The sequence below is a fragment of the Chenopodium album genome, chromosome 11, assembly GCF_948465745.1.
Source record: "Chenopodium album chromosome 11, dcCheAlbu1.1, whole genome shotgun sequence".
Taxonomy (NCBI): domain Eukaryota; kingdom Viridiplantae; phylum Streptophyta; class Magnoliopsida; order Caryophyllales; family Amaranthaceae; genus Chenopodium; species Chenopodium album.
In genome coordinates, this window is record NC_137844.1 from 15,769,020 (window position 1) to 15,790,285 (window position 21,266).

The following is a 21,266-nucleotide window of genomic DNA, read 5'->3' on the forward strand; positions in this document are numbered from 1 at the left end:
GGTGATGCACAAGAACGCCAAAGCCAAAAGTGGGAACTTGCCTCTTAACTTGCACATATGCCAACCGAATGATGCGAAAGCTTGTCCTAAGCATCCAAAAAACTTGGAAAGCCTTCCAAAACGAATCCCGAAGACGAGCAAGTCCTGTAAAGAAAGAAAGTAGAGCAAGTAAAAAGGAAAAGACGAAAATACCCTTAAAATGCAAGAAATTGCAATGTAAAGGGAATGAAGAAACTAAATCATAAAAGATCAAAACTAAAGCATTATTTGAAGATAAAAGCTATAAAATATAAGAAAAACGTCCTAAAATGCTACCATATGAGTGCCATAAATGACACTCATCACCATCACCTCTCTGCCACCACACACCAACTCCCTCACGATCTCCCCTGCAATTTCATGCCAACACCGTCTAGCCACGAACACAAACCACCCTCAATCACCAAACCAATGCACAACAACCGCTACAAACATCAAGCCACCACCACTAATCGCAACTACCACTGAACCGCCACCCACCAATCGTAACCACCACTGAACTGCCACCCACCAATAAGCACATTCCGCTAGTAATCCAGCACCAGCAATTGATAAGGGAGAGCTTGTAAGACGAAGAAGAAGAAGAAGAAGAAGAAAGAAAAAAATTAGAAAAGAAGAGGAAAAATGGATTTTGTATTAATTGTTGGCTCAACTAACAATTATTACAGTATTTATAATAGTGGATTCCACGTCAGAATTCCACTCATAACCCTCTAATTACACAGCTAGCTAACTAACTCTCCCACTAATTGTTTTTGCAACAAACTAATTACTTTGTAACAAACTCATAACATGATAATTGTGTGATTAATCCTCAATTAATCCAACCATATCACAGCTTCCCCCTTTTTGACATAGTTTTCCTTAAGTCTGAGATTGGAAAAACTCAAGAAACCGTTGCTCCACAAACTCAGCTAATTCCCAAGTAGCTTCATAGGAAGGAAAACCTTCCTAATGCACCAAATACTACACCTGAGCTTTTTTCTGGAATTTGACCATCTTCCTGTCCAAAATAATAGCAGGTTTAATCTTATATGATCCCACATTATGGCCTTGAAACACTGGTGGAATATGAGCAACTAGAGGTAGTTGTCCTCTGAACATCTTAAGCTGAGATATATGAAAGGTGTCATGTATCTTAACTTCACTAGGAAGTTTCAACTTATATGCAACCTTCCCAATCACTGAAGCAGCCTAAAAGGGCCCATAATATTGATGAGAAAGCTTTTGGTTACTTCTTTTTCTATACAGTATGTTGCCCATATGCCTACAACTTAACCTGCAACTTAAGCCACACCCAGTCCCCAACTTGAAACACTCTCTCTAACCTGTGTTTATCAGCTTGGGACTTCATCCTCTGCCGTGTTCTTTCTAGATGAAATTTAAGCTCAGAAATCATCCTTTCTCTTCTCTACAAACTTCTGTCAACATTATCATTCTTTGTCTCACCAGTAAGACATGGTAAGTGTAGAGGTGGGGGTTGATTATACACCATTTCATAAGGGTGAGCTATATAGCTGAGTGAAAGTGGGTATTATACCACCACTCTGCCAAGGGAAGCTATTTATGCCATTTATAAGGATTCTCTCCAGTCATACACCTCAAATAAGCTTCCAAACACCTATTAAGCCCTTTAGTTTGCCCATCAGTTTGGGGATGGTAAGCTGAGGACAATAAGATGTCTGTACCATAGAGAGAAAATAGTCCTTTCCAAAACCGACTTAGGAAAATAGGATCCCTATCACTCACAATGGACCTAGGCCTCCCATGTACCTTGAATACATTATCCATGTAACACTGAGCAACTTGAATGGTTGTGAATGGATGTGCTAATGCCATAAAATGTGCATACTTGCTGAACCTGTCTACCACCACTAATATGACTTCTTAACCTGCTAACTTGGGAAGTCCAATAATAAAATCCATGGAAATGTCTAGCCAAACTTCTTCAGGGATAGGCAAAGGTTGTAGATGACCTGGATAAGCAGATGTATCATATTTGGATGCTTGACACACAATGAACTTCCTAAGAAATGCACTAACATCCTTAGTCATTCCTTTCCAATAGAATAGCTTCTTGACCCTTCTCAAAGTCAATTCTCTTCCTCCATGGCCACTTTCTAGTGACTCATGATGCCAGGAAAGAATTTTGTTTCTCAACTAGACATCTGGTCCCACCGTAATTCTCCCTTTCCTTTTTAACAAATTGTTTTCGCACTTGAAATCAGAAACTGATATCTGATTTTGCAGTTGTTAAATAATTGTTGTGTAATTATCATCTAACTGATAACTTGAGGTAATTAAAGACCTCAAATTTGAATTCACCACATATATAGCCATGCATAACACCTCTGAACCTTACACTCTGGACAAAACATCTGTAGCAACATTCTCTTTCCCACATTTATATTGAATCTCATAATCAAACCCCATCAACTTTGACAGCCAAAATTGTTAAAAAGGAGTTGAAATTTTCTACAGCAAAAGCCATTTCAAGCTTTTCTGATCAGTTTTTATTATGAAATGAGATCCAACAAGATATTACTCCCAGTTTTGTACTGCAAACACTTTTGCTAGTAACTCCTTGTCATATACTGTGATTTCTGCCATTTAGGGCCCAAAGACCTGCTTATATAAGCCAATGGGTGCCCTTCCTGCATCAACACAACTTCTATGCCAGTATTTGAAGCATCAGTTTCCAAAATGAACTGTTTTTCAAAGTTTGGTATAGTAAGAACAGGTGCTGATATTATAGCTGACTTTAGATCTTTAAAAGCCTTTTGAGCTTGATCATTCCAAGAAAAACCATTCTTCTTGAGTTGGTCAGTTAATGGTTTGCAAATATTGGCATAACTCTTGACAAACTTCCTGTAATATCCAATTAAGCCTAGGAAACACCTCAATTCCTTGACATTAGCTGGTACATGCCAACTGCTCACTGTAGAAACCTTTGTAGGATCAGTCTCCACTCCATTTTGAGTGATTTAGTGACCTAGGTACTCCACCTTAGAAGTAGCAAAGATGCACTTGCTCTCTTTTGCAAACATGTTATTATCTTTCATCAACTCAAAGACTTCAGCTAAATGTGTAATCCCCCGTAAATTTGTGAAATTTATAATTATATTTTATGATAGCTATATGTATATTATTATAATTATGTATTTATATAGATTATTTTAATTTAATTTAATCAAAGATTTATGTATATTTTTTTTATGAGGATTACTTTAATGAGAAAAGTATTTTATTCTACTATCATTGTACTTGGAATAACTCTTCTTATATTTCTCCTTAAACTCACTATTTTGAGCCTAATTAGTAAGAAACCCCAAGCCCATTTCATTAGAAAGAACAAAAACCCTCAAATTTTCCCCTCCTTGCAACTTCACGTACTACTACAAGTACTACTTTGCCTCTTGCTTTTCCCCTTTATTCACGAACTACAAAAAGAAAAAATAAATAAATCTTCAAGCTGCACCTGCTCTGCCGGAGCTTTTGTTGTTCGACGCACCACCAGAGCCACCATCGCCTGCTGCTGCCCCTGAACCACCGCACGTCTAGCCACCGTTTTCCCTTCTCTTTCTTTTTTCTTTTGTTAAATTGTTTCAAACATTAATCTTTATTAATTTTTGGTCTTAAATTGTTATTATAATTGTTAAGTGTTTATTTAATTTAAAAGACTATAAATTTATGAGTTTTAGATGTTAAAATTCTTAGATCAATTTTTAGATTTTCTTAATTAAGAACTTTATGTTTAAAGTCTTGAGTTTTTGTGATTTTAGGGCTTAAAATGTGTTAGTCAAGTTATTTAATTATATTGTGTTTATGTTATGTTAAAAATTTATTTTTGGAGATTAAATTCAACTTTCATATTATAAAAGTATAGATTTGTGGGTTTAAACTATTATAAACCATGTTTTTAGAATTCTAAATTAGCCTTAACGTTTGAACACGTGGCTGTAGCATTGCACGTCAGTAATTCTCTTGCATTTTTATTAAAGGTATTTACAGGTTTAAAGAGGGAATTATTTAGGTGTTATAAAATGCTTCCAGTGCTCCTGCAATGACCTTATATACACCAAAATGTCATCAAAAAATACAAGCACATACTTCCTAAGCAATATTCTGAACACATGATTCATCCACCCTTGGAAAGAGGCAGGGGCATTAGTTAGGCCAAAAGGCATAACTAAGAACTCATAATGCCATGTATGAGTTTCAAAGGCTGTCTTGAATACATCACTTGCACTAACTCTCATCTGATGATATCCATCCCTAAGGTCCAGCTTACTGAAAACACAAGCACCAGCTAACTTATCAATGAGCTCATCAATCACTGGGATAGGAAACTTATTCTTGACTGTTCTATTGTTAAGTTCCCTATAATCAACACACAATCTTCAAGTACCATCCTTCTTTCCCACCAATACCACTGGAGAAGCAAAAGGACTTGAACTATTTTGTATGATACCTCTGCCTAACATCTCTTAAACAAGCTGTTCAATAATGTGTCTCTACTTCAATGGGTATCTGTATAGCCTAATACGGAAATCTGCCAGGCATAAAAGGAATAGAGTGATCAAAGACCCCTCTTTCTGGAGGCAAATCAGTAGGCTCATAAAAAACCACCTTAATTGTTGCTTAATGCTAACAAATTTAGGACATAACAGAACATCCTTACTTTCCTGCTCTAACTGCATCAAGGAACTTGTAATCCTAGTAACTTGTAACAATAGTTGATTAGCAGAATCTAGTATCTTAATAGTGGGATTACCATCTGTAACTGACATCTTCCTAGAAGGTACCCCTTAAGAACAAAATGCTTACCCTGTATAGTAAACTCCATTCTTAGTTTCAAAAAATCCCAGTGAATAGGTCCCAATAGTCTCAACCATTGGATTCCCAATACCTTGTCATGACTTCCTATGGGAATTAAGAAAATATATGCATAAAAGTTATGTCCATTCATTTCCCAATTAAAGCCCTTGCACATATGTTGATAGGGAATATGATTCCCATAAGCTACTGAAATAGACTGAAAAGGGATTTGATCTAATTGACACCCCAGCTTGTTTGCTGTATTCACATCCACAAAATTGTGAGTGCTACTAGAATCAATCAGAATATGCAAATCCTTGCCATTGACCCTGCCTATAACCCTCATAGTTTAGAAAGACTGGTTTTCAGCAAAAGCATTAATAGACATTTAGGGTTCAGAACCAGATTCAACAACTAAATCTGGATCCTCATCTTCATCATTATAATCTAAGGAACCTGGTATTTCTACTGTAAACAATTGAGGCTTCTTGAACTAACAATCTGACATTGATGCTCTTTAGAGTAGGGTTGGTCACAATAGTAACATAAACCCTTACCAATTTTCTCAGTCTAACATTAGCTGGTATGTGTCTATAGTTTCTTATATTGTGAGGTTGTTGGGTTAAAGCTGGTAAGGTAGGTTTAGTTTTGGGTGTTGGTAAAAGGGGAGATAAAGTGTTTGGGGTTAATGTGTTTGAGGTTAGTGTTTTAGAAGTGTAGAAAGAGGGTTTATTCTGATTATAGCTGACAAAAGCTAAATTCAGTGACTCCTCCTACGATCTTACATACTCCACTGCTTGAGTAATTTCCATGGGTTTAAAGGCTTTGACAAATGGCTTAATAGCTGTCTAAGGCTTCCCAAAAAACTTTCAAGAAAATACGAGTCTAGTAATATGTGATTATTCATCAACATTACAGACCTCAAATTCACATATTCATCAATATAATCCTCAATTGAACTCAATTGTTGCAATTGATTAAATTGATCAACAACATCTAACACGGAATTTTCTTTAGATCGAGCATACAGATCTACCACAAAATCATTCTAATCAGCAACTATTGATCTTCTTATAGACAAATAATTCATAACCCAATTCTCAGCCTTACCAGTTATATTCAATGATGTTAAATCAACCTTCTGAACATCAGCAATTTTACATAGATTGAAATATTTACAACATTTCTTAACCCAGATTCTCAGATTAGACCCATGAAACTTTGGAAATTTGAGTTTAGGGTTCATACCTTAGGTCCTGGTAGGATTGGACTGGGACAAACTCTTGAAATAAGAAGTAGGGGAAGAAGGTTCGGTAGGTGAGCTCGAAGTAACTGTAACCTTCTCAGCTTGCAACGCCTACACCATCTTCAACATTTCATCAAATTTTTTATCGAATTTTGAATTCTGATCATCAATTTGCTTTTCCAAATTCTTGAATTGAGTTTCCTTTGCAGCTACTCTTCTCATAAAAAAGGAGGCGTCAGAATCGCTTACTAAAGAAGAACAATAAGTAATGTCCTGATACCAATGAGAAGGGAGAGCTTGAAGCTTCTCTAATGGCGGCAGAATTTCGGAAAGAAGAGAAAAGAAAAAGAAGAAGATAGAAATCAAAGAAGAAGAGGAAAATGGATTTTGTATTTATTATTGGCTCAACTAACAATTATTACAGTATTTATAATAGTGGATTCCACATCAGAATTCCATTCGCAACTCTCTAATTACACAGCTAGCTAACTAACTCTCCCACTAACTATTTTTGCAACAAACTAATTAATTTGTAACAAACTCCTAACATGACAATTGTGTGATTAATCCTCAATTAATCCAGCCATATCAACAATCGGACCAACTCAGCCCATGCAACTCCAAACCGCACCACCCACACACCCTTTACACCCCTACTTTAATTCGACCCCTGCTACACCACAACCCCCACATAGCATCCGCCACCAATTACCGACGCTACTCCTACCCACCGCACCACTATTACTAATCCTCTACCCCACCATAAACCACCAAATCAGGCCACAAATTTGTTGATTCTTGGCTCTAAAGGGTCTTATTCTTGGCTGAATGTAAGCTTTTTTGCTGCTATTTGTGGCTTGATTTGGTGGTTTTTGGTGGGGTTGAGGGTGAATAATGGGGCTAACAATTACTTTTTTCAATTTCTTTTATTTTTTTAATTTCATTTTTTTCTCTAAAATTGAAAGGAACATGAAGTGGGGCTAATAACAATTACTTTTTTCAATTTTTTTTTTGACCCTTAGTTGAGTCCATGTGAGACCTAGAAATTCTCATTTTACATTGCAGCAAGGATCCCAACACTATGTTCTCCTCATTACAGGCCAAGCTCGGACTGGAAATTTGTATGTTGCTGTACCTCTTGTCTTGATATCTTCCTCTTTAGTTTTTACTCTTGTGCGCGAAGTCCCAAACAGCTTTATAGGTGTGAATAAAGGTGATTATTGGATTGGATGATAATAGGGTCAAGGCCAAGCTTAAAGGGCTTTTAATGGACAGGGTCTTTAATGGATAGGGCCCTTATTGGGTAGGGTCAATATAGGGCCAAAATATTTTTCCAATATAATTGATAAAGAAAATTAATAATGTAAAGATAATTACATAAATAAATTTGTATTCATATATATTTAATAATGGCTTTGTCCAATATTTATTTTAATTGATATTTTGTAGGCTCGCCCATTATCGATCCGCTATTGACCCACGACCTACATTAACCTGACCCGATATTGACCCTATAAAATGTGACCCTCTTTGACCTGACCTGCAACCGACCCACACCAACCTTGACCCGATCCGCCCCGCTCAATAACCAGGTCTAGGTGTGAAGTAAAGGCTATGAGTAATACTATATATACATCTTATCTTCTTCAATTTCTCTTTTCCATTGAAGCTAAAGTTGGATGATTAATCTATGCTCCCCATCTTCGCTTTCTCTGACCTCTACATCTCCTGACAAACCTACATTTCGTGGTGATGATCAGCTTTGAAGAATGAAATATTGTTTTAGCTTCTGAGTTCAGAACTGTAGACATCTACTTTTGGCATCCTGTCCCGACAGGAAGTGCTATGACGATAAATAAAACCATCTTTGTGTTAGATCAACGTGAAGAATGCTTATGGACAACTGATTGAGCCACAAAAATACAAAACATCTAGCCTAAACCAAAACAAAATGAATTAAAGTCCAAATTAACTAAGCCCGATAATAATTAGGCTTAAGCTCGAGGTTAAACCTAATTTTGACGGATTTAGAGGCGCCTAGGTTAAAAATTAAAGCCGCCGCAGAAAAATACGTGCGCATCTCAATGAGTAGCGCTGGTCTGGCGCGCGCAACTCACAAGGTTGCGCGTGACACCCAACGCAACCTCTAGTGATGCGCTCGCAGAAGATTCAGAATTTCCTAAAAATATAAAATTGAATCTTACCATAATACTGCACGCAAGACATCTAGTTACGCTGCCCTTATCAGCGTATCCAAATCACTTGAAACCCTAAACGCACCCATTTCCTATAAATAGAGGCTTAATACGAGGCTTAAACAGACAGAAAATAACCCGAAACTCTGGAAGAAACTTTATGAACTTGTGTACTCTTAACCCTCTTGTCCTAAACACTCACCCCTTTATTACTTGTCACTATGGTGGAGGTTCCCGAACAAGAAAGATTCCATAAGTGTTCTAAACGAAGATCTAGCAAGGAAAAGTGGTAAATTCTCGAGCACTTAGATCAATCATCTTTCCTTTTTTTAATAAAATTAAATTGATTAATTATTGTTGTTTGACCACTTTAAACAAACTCTTAATTAATTAATTTCACATAGTATCTTGCGTTAAATAAACAAAATTGTTGTTTGATCACTTAAGACAAGGCGAATATTGTTTATTTATCGTTCTTTTCACGAATATTAATTAAATAAAGAATAACGACTTTGCAATGTAATTCCTACGTGATTAAATGCTTGTAAATAAAATCAACTAACTTAGTTTTTAGGTATCACATTGCATATATTGTTTGGTAATGAAATTGTGAAAAAGGAAGAGCTAGTAGAGGCCACACTACCGCTAGAATAACGATTCCTCCCTAAAGGGAACGTTATTTTAGTACCCTCGCTCCTGAACTCATTTTTGGTATAAGTAGACCAATTTGGGCATGGGTATACGATTCGTGCTAAATATCCCTTGAACTCTACTTGGGAGAAAGGCATGAACGAGGTTTATGAGTTTTCCTAAAACTCATTGGCGACTCCTTACTAGTTTCTTACAAAAAAGCATAATAATAGGATCAACTCTAATTCAAGGTCCCCCAAACAGTCAGGAATTCAAATCCTAATACACCCTAACAAGTGTAAAGTCCTAGGCTTTTAAAGGGCCATGGGCATATAAGGAGAAGGATCCCCTACGATGGGCATACCCTCCTTACAGTGGAGACTCCACTGGGGACTTAGAAGTTACAAGATTAAATTTTAGTTATGGTCCAAGGTTTCCAACACTAGGTTGCCTATGGGTTGTAACGGGAATTAACTTGGATGATCTCTAGTTAGAGAGCGAGACTTGAACGCATAATATCTTCCTTCTTCACAAAAGTAAAAACCAAACAAGCAATATTGCATCATGCATAATCATAACACACTATAACCCTTGGGGATTGGCTCATTGACTAGGGGTTGCCAACACTAGGTTTCTATCCCGAAATCAATAACAATCATCCTACCCATATCGCCAACAAAATTTTGGGAGGACTATGCCACGAGTCAACACGTTGAGTGATTGATTTGCGCATCGTTTCTTAAGATATGGTACCTTTGGATACCCAAGCTTTCGACCTTAGAAAGGCATTATGTGAATCTTGACTTGTAGTATGCTTATGTGATTACATGACTATGTGCGACGTGTTTTAGGATAGCCTTTTAGTTTTGGTTTAGGTTCCCAATTGCGAAGTTGCCCCTTCGTAATTTCGAGTCGCATTCGAAGGGTATCATGAAAAAGAAAAATCATTAAAAAAAAAGAGAGACACAAACAAAAAAAACTGCTCGAAAAAAAAATCGCATGAGCAGGTGGCGTGCGCATCTCCTCAGTTGCGCGACCACGACCAGCGCAAGAGCCAGGGATGCGTGCGCCTTCTGTTACAAGATCTTTTTAATTCCTCAAGAACAACTGACTCGTACAATTAATATCATTATTAATGAATTGTTTAAAGGTGATGTTATCCATTCGAATGCATCTTGCGTCTTTTCTTTTTTCTTTTTTCTTCTTTTTGTCTTCTAAACAAGCGTATCGATTTCCTTAACCTTTCGTACTTTCTTTATGGCTGGTTTCCAAGCTTGGGAACGAAGATACCCGGGCGCTCGCATTCTACGTTTACCATCAAACAATTCACTCCTTTAAAAGTATCTTCCCTCAACAATTCACTCTAGTCCAACAACAATATCAACCACAGAGCAACTCCAAGAAGAGATTGTTCGCTTGAGAGAGAAAAAGGCTCAAGAGGCCGAAGAAAGAAGAATTAAGAAACTTGAAAAAGCTGAAAAGAAAAATGCCGAAGCTTTGTCTTTGCAACAAAAGATGGATGAACTATCCATAAAAGAGAAGTCATTAGAGAAGTTTGTTCTTCGTTCCACAATGGGGAACAAGTACTTTGAAGTAGAAAAGTTTGCTCCTCCTACAGGACTCACTTTACCAGAAAAGTTCGTAGCTATGGACTTTCCAATATTCAAGGTGACCAATGATCTAAAAAAATCATCTAATGAGTTTTACTGGCACCATGGCTTTAAAGGGAGTTGATCATAAGCTCTATGCTTTAACTTTCCCTTTATCTCTAGACCCAGCCGCGAATGGTACTATGGGTTAGATGCTAAATTTAAAACCACATGGGAAGATATAGTTTCGGCTTTCATCACCCAATATGAGAGTAACGTAGAGTTCAAATCAACTTTGCGTGAACTTGAAATGCTTAAGCAAGGCGACGACGAAGGGTTCCTTGCTTTCTATGGTAGATGGTGAGAAAAGGCGGCCTACCTTGCCCAAAGGCCACCTAAACTCGAGTTGGTACAAAAATTCATTGACAATTGTCATGAAAAGTACAACAAACATTTACGCTACCTTGGTTTTGACTCTTTTCAAAAGGTCTATTATGTGGCTACTAGGATTGAAGATGATCTTGCTAAGGAAAAGGCAAGCAAGCCTCATCATCATCAACCTAAGAATAACTACAAAAAGGGGAATGATAACACTTCATCCTCTATTGATGTATTTGCGACAAGAGAAAGAAGGTTTACACAATTTCCTGTGAGCTATACCAACAGGGCCAATGCCACTCACGCACTCCTCCAGAAAAAAGAAACTTTCAATGGGATGGCAATGCCTGTTGCGCTTATCATAGAGGTGTTGGACATGATACTGAACGTTGCTTTGTCCTAAAGCACAAAATTTAAGATCTAGTAGACGATGAGATAATTCCCACGCCTAAACCCAATAACAATATATCCCCATTGGGAACATTTCACATTAATATGGATCATATGGGAAGTGATACATTCAATCCTTTGAATTATATCACTCCCATAGGGAAACCTTTAACCACAACACTCATAGGGGAAAATAATGAAGTGTGTAGGTTATGGGACAACGACTTCCAAGACTTATATGTCTCTAAGAATGTCGTCGTCCCACCTCCACTTTGTCTGCAAAACGAAACAAGTGGAGCGCTTGATTGGGATCATTTCTTGGGGAAATCACAATATTTATCAAGTCTCTCCTTGGATGAACAATGGAATCAAGCACAACTTATGGAGCATCTTGAAATGGAGGCACATTTAAAGCCTCTAGAAGAAAGTTGGTTCACGAGCCCTACAAGTAACCCAAACGAGATAGATCATTTAACTAGTTCTGGGCGACTTTATCAAATGCAACCAAATGGATCTTCAACCACTCAAAATCAAGTTCAAAATCTAGTGCCACCTCCACCCGAGGTAGAAGATCCATTGATTAAACAACTTCACCAGTCTAAGGCGAATGTTAGCATTTGGGAACTCCTAAGTACTTCTAAAGAACATAAGAATTTTCTTATGAATGCTCTAACTACTTTGTTTATAAGTACGGGCACAACTCCACATGATCTTGTTAGCTTGCTTACTATTGAAAAATCTGACAAATCAATCACCTTTACTAGTGATGATTTGCCCTGAAAAGACACTACCCACAACAATAAACTATAACTAACTGTGGGGTGCAAGGGATACAACATCCCTCTTACTTTAGTTGAAAATGGGTCTGCCGTAAATGTATGCCTATTATGAACTGCGAAATATTTAGGCCTTAATCCAGAAAAAGACTTTCAATCAACAACACAAAGCATTAGGGCCTATCACAATTCAAGGAGATCGGTGTGTGGGATTGTTAAGCTACCAATTACCACAGGCTCAATATAAAAGATGGTTGAATTCCATGTCATGGACATTAAACCTACATTCAATCTTCTTCTTGGACGTCCTTGGATACATGAGCTTGGAGCAACACCATCTTCGCTCCACCAAATGATTAGGTTGAACTATCAAGCTCTTCCTATGACTATACATGCTTCTCCTCTTAAAATAGCAATAAATAATCAATCTCTTTTAGAAATAAACCATGATAATGATGAAGAAGACATGTGGGGATTCGCCGCAGTGGCAATTTGCACACTAGAAATGGAGGAAAGCCTTGAAGAACCATTCAAGCTTGATCTATATTCCACCCAAATAGTAAACAACATCTTATTCAAGAGTAGTTTCTTTCCTAGGATGCCTTTGGGAATAGGAATAAAGAAATCTATCTTACTTCCTATCCCAAAGAAAAGCTTTTTTTTGGATTGGGATATAAGCCAACCAAAGAGGAACTCAAATCTCACGATGCTAAGATCAAAGCACGTAGGGACAATAACAAGAAAGGGATAGTCTCTTTAGTCCCATCCTACAATCAAACCCTCAACGGACAATTCATTAGGGAGGGAGAAGATTACCCATGCTAAGACTTTTCAGAACCACTAATTCTATAAGGTAACAAGAATCCTGGATTCGAAATATTCCACGATTGCTACTTCTTGAATGACGATTTTGAACTCGTCCAATCAAAACACCCAACTCCAGGGTGTTATGGTAGGCAAGCATTTAACTTGCTATTTGGACTAGAGCAAAACCATGTTGCTAAAATGACTAATCAAAATGCCATTCAAGATAAAGCTTTGACCCAACCTCGTTGATCACCCTTTCCAACGAAACCTTCGAGCATGGATGGAGAAAGACTTTCAAGTGGATTAACCATAAAGGTGACAATCTAGAGATCACCGCAGGCGAAGGAGAGATGTTCGAAGAATCAGATGATGAGTCTAGTCTAGGTTTTAAGGAAGCTGAAAATTTAGGCCTTGCGGCATTACTGAGTCTTTATTTTCTAGTTCTAAGGATGAGGATCCCAAAAAGGATTCTCCTCTTGATGTACTTTCTTTTGATTTCAATAATATGAGCTCTATTTCTAAGTATATGCCTTCTCTTGAATCTTTTGAATGCTATAATAACCAATCTAATGAAGATGATAACATTAATAAACTGGTTGAATTAATGAATGAACGAGAACAAACGAATCCTGTAATTGAAGAAACTAAAACAGTCAATATAGGAACTAATGAAAATAAGAAAGAAGTCAAATTGGCTTAACATTAAATCCGGAAGAGCTATTGACCCTGATATCGACGCTTAAAGAATCCGAAGACGTGTTCGCTTGGTCATACAGGGACATGCCTAGAATAGATGGGGAAATCGCGGAACACACCATTCCCTTGAACCCTACCTCTAAACTAGTAAAACAAAAACTTCGACGAATGAAACCTGATGTCGCTTTGAAAACAAAAGAAGAGGTACAAAAACAATTAGACGCTGGTTTCATTCGCGTATGTAATTACACAGAATGAGTAGCAAACATCGTCCCAGTCCCTAAAAAGGATGGACAAATTTGCATGTGTGTAGACTTTAAGGACCTCAACAAGGCTAGCCTTAAAGACGATTTTCCTCTACCTCATATTGACATATTGGTTGATAACACGGCTGAACATGTGATGTTATCCTTTATGGATGGATACGCAGGTTACAACCAAATTCTAATGGCAAAAGAAGACAAAGAAAATACATGCTTTATTACCCCTTGGGGTACGTATTGCTATACAGTCATGCCATTTGGTCTAAAAAATGCAGGAGCTACGTACCAAAGGACGGCTACGACTCTCTTACATGACATGATGCATAAAGAAATAGATGTATATGTGGATGACATGATCATGAAGTCTAAAGATAGAATAGGACATATAAAAGCTTTACGCAAATTCTTCACTCGCATAAAAGAATATAAAATGCGATTGAATCCACAAAAATGCGCCTTCGGAGTGACTTCCGGCAAGTTACTCAGATACGTAGCAAGCACACGTGGTATTGAGATCGATCCCTCTAAAATAAAGGCAATTGTTGATATGCCTCCCCCTCAAACAGAAAAAGAAATTAGGGGGTTCCTTGGAAAACTAGAGTACATTAGTCGATTCATCAATAAGTTGACAATGACTTGTGAGCCAATATTCCAAAAACTGAAAAAAGAAGAAAAACATGAATGGGACGATCAATGCCAAGAGGCCTTTGAGAAAATCTAAGACTATCTAAAAAATCCAAGGCTATACATCACTGTTACAGATACGACCATAGGATCTATGTTAGCACAAGAGGTAGAAAAATTAGAACGTGCAATATACTATATAAGCAAAAAAATCATCCAATACGAAACAAAGTATAGCACCTTGAAAAAAACAAATTTAGCATTAGTGTGGGCAACCAAAAAATTACGACATTATATGCTACCCCACACCACTCATGTGATTTCACAACAAAATCCGATAAAGTATTTGTTTGAACAACCATCCATACAAGGAAGAGTATCCAAATGGTAGGTGATGTTGGCCGAATTTGAACTAAAATATATTTCTGAAAAATCAATAAAAGGAAAAGTAATAGCCGATTTTCTGGCTCAACATCCTATTCAAACAAGTCATGTAGAAACTACTCATCTTCATGTAGAAACTACACAAGATGACAAATGGGTAATGTACTTCAACGACGCGTCCAATCAAAAAGGATGTGGTGTAGGAGTGTTACTCATAAATCCATAGGGAGCACATACTCCAATCTCTGCCAAACTAGACTTTGAGGCTACTAATAATGCCGCGGAATGTGAAGCGTGCATTATTGGATTAGAAGCAGCAGCTAGCATAAGTGTGCAAAAATTAGAGTTATATGGAGATTCAAGTTTGATAATAAATCATATACTAAAAAAAGGGAAAATTAAAAACTCCACAATGATATATACCAAGCACACTTAGAGCAACTTATCGAGCATTTTGATTATATTGACTTTAAATATCTCCCAAGGGATGAGAATTAATTTGCCGATGCACTAGCAAAATCAGCCTCAATGATCAACATTCCAGATCACTTAAATATGATGCCATTATGCGTTGATAGAAGAAGTGAACCAACTTATTGCAACGTCATAGAGGAAATAAATGACATCGAAGGAGAAAATCCTTGGTATGATCATATCCTCCAATACATTACTCATGGCACATATCCTGCAAATACTTCATCGAAAGACTAACGAGCTTTGAGAACGCTCGCAGCCCAATATGGTTTAGTAAATGGTCAATTATGCAAAAAGGGACCCAACGGTCAAAGCTTATTGCGTATAGACCAACCTGAATCCACGTGCCTTATGAAGGATACTCACAAAGGCGTCTGTGGACCTCACATGAATGGAAAAATTCTTGCTAAAATAATCTCATGACAAGGGTACTTTTGGTCCACAATGGAACATGATTGCTAAAAATGTCCTGAGTGCCAAATGTTCGCTAATTTACAACACCTCCCACCATTCGAACTATATAACCTCACTTCCCCTTGGCCCTTTTCAACTTGGGGAATTGACATCTTTGGTAAAGTTTCTCCAACAGGAGCCAGAGGACATGAGTACGTAATAGTAGCCACCGATTAATTTACTAAGTGGATCGAGACCGCCTCTTACGTTAACATCACTTTTAAACATATCGCAAAGTTTCTCGAACGAAACATATTTTGTAGATATGGAGTTCCACATGAACTAATTAGTGACTAGGGATCTCAATTCAAATCGAAAGTTGAGACCCTCTTAGCTCGTTATAAAGTAAAACATCATCATTCGTCTCCATATAGACCCCAAATGAACAGAGTAGTAGAATTGGCGAATAAAAATATAGCAGTCATCATTAAGAAAATGGCAGAAAATTATAAAGACTGGCCGAACAAACTACACTTCGCCCTATAGGGTTATAGAACATCCATACGAACATCAAAGGAGTAACTCCATACTCCTTAGTTTTCGGCATGGACGCAGTTCAACTAGTTGAACTACAAATACCATCCTTACGCATTGTACTCGAAAGTAAGCTATTGGAAGCTGAATAGGACGAGCAAGGTATGAAGAGCTTTTATTTCTCGATGAACGACGATTAAAAGCTTTGCATCATGTACAAGTCTATCAACGACGCATCGCGCGACACTTTAGCAAACGGGTACGACCCCGTAATATTAAAGAAGGTGGCTTTGTACTAAAAGAGGTTAGGGTTCCACCAACCGATCCAAGAGGGAAGTTAAAACCTAATTAGATAGGACCATACCGTGTAATTGAAATTCTATCAGGAGGATTCGTTCGATTAATGGATATTGGTGGCGATGAAATCCGTCAACTAATAAACATTGATCGACTTAAAAAGTATTACATATAAAAATCCGGATAAACTCGTTCATTCATAATTAACAATCATATTTCTTTGCATTCAAGTAAAGATTCTAATGCACTTTACCGAATCACACGGTAAAGCTCATAACACTTGGGGGGGTGGGGGTAATCATAAAAATATATACCATTCAAAGTGTTCAGGTTTTTTTTTTCGAACTTTACGAAAAAAAACTCTTTACACATGGGGGGAAAATGATTAAAAAAAAATTCAACGTTCGTAGCACAGGTGTCGCGCGCAACCAAATGAGTTGCACGTGGATGTCACGCCCAACAGAATAAGTTGCGCGCGACAGGCACGCGCAACCTTGAATGTTGTGCGTGCCACCTGATGACGAACTACGAACCCAGAATTTTACGCTAGAATAGAAATTTTGATTTGAATAAATTTTGAATTTTACTAGCGATAAAATAAGGGCGTTTTCAAACATTATGTATACTCGGAAAACTACAAAATTAAACTTTGATTTAAGGTGTTAAATAAAGTTTGATAGATTTTTCATTTAATTTCTACAAGTAGGATTAAAGAAAAGTTAAATGTATATATATATATATATATATATATATATATATATATATATATATATATATATATATATATATATATATATATATATATATATATAATTCTTTTTGCAAAGAACTACGCAAAGACCTGTTTCGTAATGCGAATACGTAGTCAATCTTTATGATTCGGTCATATAAATATATATAAAAAAAAGAGCTCATTTTTATTCCCAAAGAAATCATAAAACTAGATAATAAATAAATAAAAAACATAGTAGTGATTACACTTTATTCAAAAAAAAAAAAAAAAAAAAATTAAACTACTGGTATTGTGTAACACTCTAAGGTTTTACTATATCCTCAATCGTCACAGTTGAAGGAGGAGTGGTTTCCATTACAGTATTCTCAGCAACCTTAGAACTTTCCCCTTCTATCTTCTTTTTAACCCAAACATTGTTCTTCAATTTAGGTATAGGGGCCCTTTCGACTCTCTTTCCCTTGTCTTTGGTGTTTGATGAAGCCTTCTTGCGAGGGTTTAATGAAGGTTCCTTAATCTTCACGCCTTGTTGAGCAGGTTTGGGAGGAACCTTCCTTTTAGGTTCCCTTGAACGAGCCTTAGGTGATGAGGAGAAGTCTAATTTTCTTCTCACTCCTTTGTTTTTGCCATTAGGAGGAGTAGTAGTGGCCGAATGCATCGAAGGCTTGGGTGGATTGTAAGCCGAGGCGGCTTGATTTTGTTGATGAGCCTTATTTAACTCTCCCTTGTCTACCGCATTCATCCAAGCTTTGTGAAAGGAAGATATCACTATGCTCGCCGTGGGATTTTGCACCACTCACTTAGGAAGACTAGACCAATATTCCATCCATCCTTTCAGGTTTAAAATTCACATCTTTAGGGGCATCACAATCCTGTGGGGGAATAATTTGTTTCATCCCATACTGTCTCATCACCTTGCAAGGAAAGATATAAGTAGTACTAGAGAGGCCTAAAAGCCTAATGTAAGGACAATTAAAACTATTCCCAATCATACTACTTATGTTCCACCAAGGAATCACAAAGCGCATGTTAGGAACCCCATGACAGAAAAAAGGACGTCCGTTCTTCCTCATTCTTATGTTTGTATAGAATACGATGACCAGGAAATGTTCTCACTCCGTTAGCCTCAAGATTTTGTGGCTGATCAACAATTTGCAAGCGCTCCATGAGCAAAATCTGAAAAAAAAGAGAAGAAAAAAAATTAATTTTCGACATTACACCAGCAGGTAGCGCGCGCATGCTCTCGCGCATCCTGGAAGATTGCGTTGGTCAGACCAGCGCAACTTTCAAGGTTGCGCTTAGATACGACATTTTCCGTTTCCCATGAAACCGTAGTCGTTTGGATCTCCTCTGAGGCGATTCAAGCAAAGTACAGTTTCCGCTAGAGCTAAAGGAGCGGGTGAATGACATCCCTCTATTTGCTCCACTATGGACACTATAGAATAATCCCCATATTCTTTACCTGTCCTAAGAAAACAATTAACAACAAGACAAAAACACAAAGCACGAATTTTAAAACAACGTTTTGTCAAGTTATCACGAGGGGCGACGAAGTGTTTAATAAATTGAATTAAATTCACGTCTTCTTCTGTCCCAATTTTGGCCATATCATTGTCATTCAAGCTAAAAAATCGTTGAAACACAGGTTTTGAATCTGACAAGGTAAGGGCATACGTCACGGGAAGAGTATTTGTAGGGAAGCCTAGTAAAGCCTCATATTCACCAGGTAGTGGGACAGTTTCATCCCCCTTAAAGAGGAAAAGATGATGGTTCGAGTCCCAATGATTAATGTTGCATGGAGGAAATCGAAATTTATGTTGATTTGCATATAACTTAATAGGGGGTCAAGATGGTATATTTTAAAAGCCAATTTATCCTCAGTATAAAGGGAAGTGACCCATTGTTTCAAACATTGGTCAAATGTTTTCACCATTGTTTAAAAAAAAAAGAGAAAAAGCACAAATAAAAAAGAGAGCAATATTTTTCTTTATGAATAAAACTATCAACGAATGAATGTGAGATGATCAAAAGCCTACATGAAACCACGCTTAAATAGACCCAAACAGGGTAATTTTTCGGCAATTTTCGCCCAAAGGAAAGTTCACGCGCAGGCGGCGCGCGCATCACACGCGTTACGCGCGCTTGCCGCGCACAACCAATTTACGTGCACGCGATAGTCACGTGCAACCTATCCAGTTGCTCGCGCCCTATTCTATCGTGACATGTTGGTTGCTTTATTTTCGTATTTTGGACTACCAAATAATGGAATATTAACGAAATCTTATGACTAATCCATACGCTTGCCTTTGTCAGTTTTGTTTCCTTTCTTTATTCTTTATTATTTTATTTTTTTTCCTTTTTTTTTCTAACTTCCTTTTTATTTTTATTTTTTTTTTTACTTTTATCTTATTTTAAGTTTTTTTTCTTTTTCCTTTCATCCTTTTTCTTTCCCCTTTGTTTTCTTTTCGTTTTTTTTTTATTATTTTTTCGAGGGGAGTAAGTCGGGAACCCTTTCCCTCCCTCGGAAATTTTTTTCGCTTTTACATACTTATGGAAATAAAAAATAATAATAATAATAATGATATATACAAAAAAAATATGTGTCATATGTACAATAGTAAAACTAAAAAATGTACATTTTCCATAAGAAAAAATAATAATAAAAAAATGAATTCAGGATCCTCGGCGACTCCCGGAAGGCTGTTGTACATCCTGCAAAATCCAATACAAAGATTAGTACACAAAACGTGTAATAACTTTGACATAAAAAAAAAGAAAAATATTACCGCGACCACCGTATCCGATGATCACGACATGATAAAGCCACGAGGGCTCTCCGATAAGCAGCTCGGAAAGCACGCATAGTCCTCACCATGCCGCTCACAGTCTCTCGCGGAACCTGTTCCAAAAAAAAACATAATAATAAAGGACAGTTATAAGACAAATGTATATGATATATGGAAAAGAAAATATATACATATACATAATAAAGCATACCGACTCAACCGTCTCAGGTACGAACAGTATGTCCTCATCCTCCGCCGCATGAAGAATCTCACAAATTACCGACCCGAAAGCGTCGGTATACGTGATCTCCGTAGTGGGAGGCACTCAACTACCCAGCTTGACTCGCTAAAAATACAATAATAAAGGAGTCAAAGATCCGAACAAAAGTCAAATAAAAGAAAAAAAACAAAAAAAGAAATACTAATCGGAACGAACGCTAGAAAAGGAGTCAGCCTTGATGCAACGAACGTTGGGTAAGATGCACCCGACAGCACCAGTTGCTCGCTGGATAACCAAGGATCGCCATAGCTCAATCCTCGATAGACAGCAGGTCCGGACGCAGCATCCAGATCGGAGGGTCCGCAGGAACCAAAGGCTCTTCGGACGAGAACTGCTAGAAGACACGCTCGCCTAAGAACCAAGCGTCCGTCCTCTAGAGCACAGAGAGTCCCTGATAAAGGGCCCGAAAACAGCAGCGAACCATACCTGCTCGGACAACCTCAGGGACCCCGACGATCAAACTCCAAGGACGGAGATCGATCTACAAAACACAACCACATGAGAAAATCATCCAAAAAATATATACAGGAAAATGTGTGTTGTCAAAGTCATACTCACCGACGCACAAGTCACCGAAAGAATCCTCTGGCGAAAGTCGTCGGCTGAAGTTGCTCGTCTCTTCCTAATCGTGACCAAACGATGGCCGATAGGAAAACGAGCCTCCTCAAGTATCCTGGGGGCTAGAAAAGGCAGCTACGAGTACCCCTAAGCCTAAAAAAGAATACAATTAATCAAAAAAGCCAAAATGATGATAAAAAATATAAGATTAAGATAAGTACGCACCACAGGGATGACCATGCCACGAAATGGAGATCAGAGGCATCTAAGTAGCTACCGCGGAATCCATCACCCGGTCGCCTTGCCCATAGCTGTCATCATACGGGCATACGACACCTCCGCCAAACTCAAGTTACCTACTTCCCCTAAATCACTAAGG

General features: G+C 37.6%; 1 protein-coding gene across 1 annotated transcript; it reads right to left on the reverse strand.

The window, feature by feature from the left end:
• Positions 1-1,005: 1,005 nt before the first annotated feature.
• On the reverse strand, positions 1,006-1,438 carry LOC145566372 (uncharacterized). Its single transcript, XM_081625812.1, has 2 exons — positions 1,319-1,438; positions 1,006-1,233 (listed from the first exon to the last, which is right to left on the reverse strand). Exons 1-2 carry the CDS (start codon positions 1,436-1,438, stop codon positions 1,006-1,008), a joined length of 348 nt encoding a protein of 115 aa, XP_081481938.1.
• Between the last annotated feature and the right edge of the window lie 19,828 nt (positions 1,439-21,266).

What these genes read in the sequence shown, in the direction of transcription:
- LOC145566372 (XM_081625812.1), bottom strand. Translation starts at nt 1,438, where the DNA reads ATGATTTCTGAGCTTAAATTTCATCTAGAAAGAACACGGCAGAGGATG. An exon ending in GGGTGTGGCTTAAGTTGCAG is followed by an intron (nt 1,234 to 1,318) that starts GTTAAGTTGTAG and finishes GGGCCCTTTTAG; the next exon opens with GCTGCTTCAGTGATTGGGAA.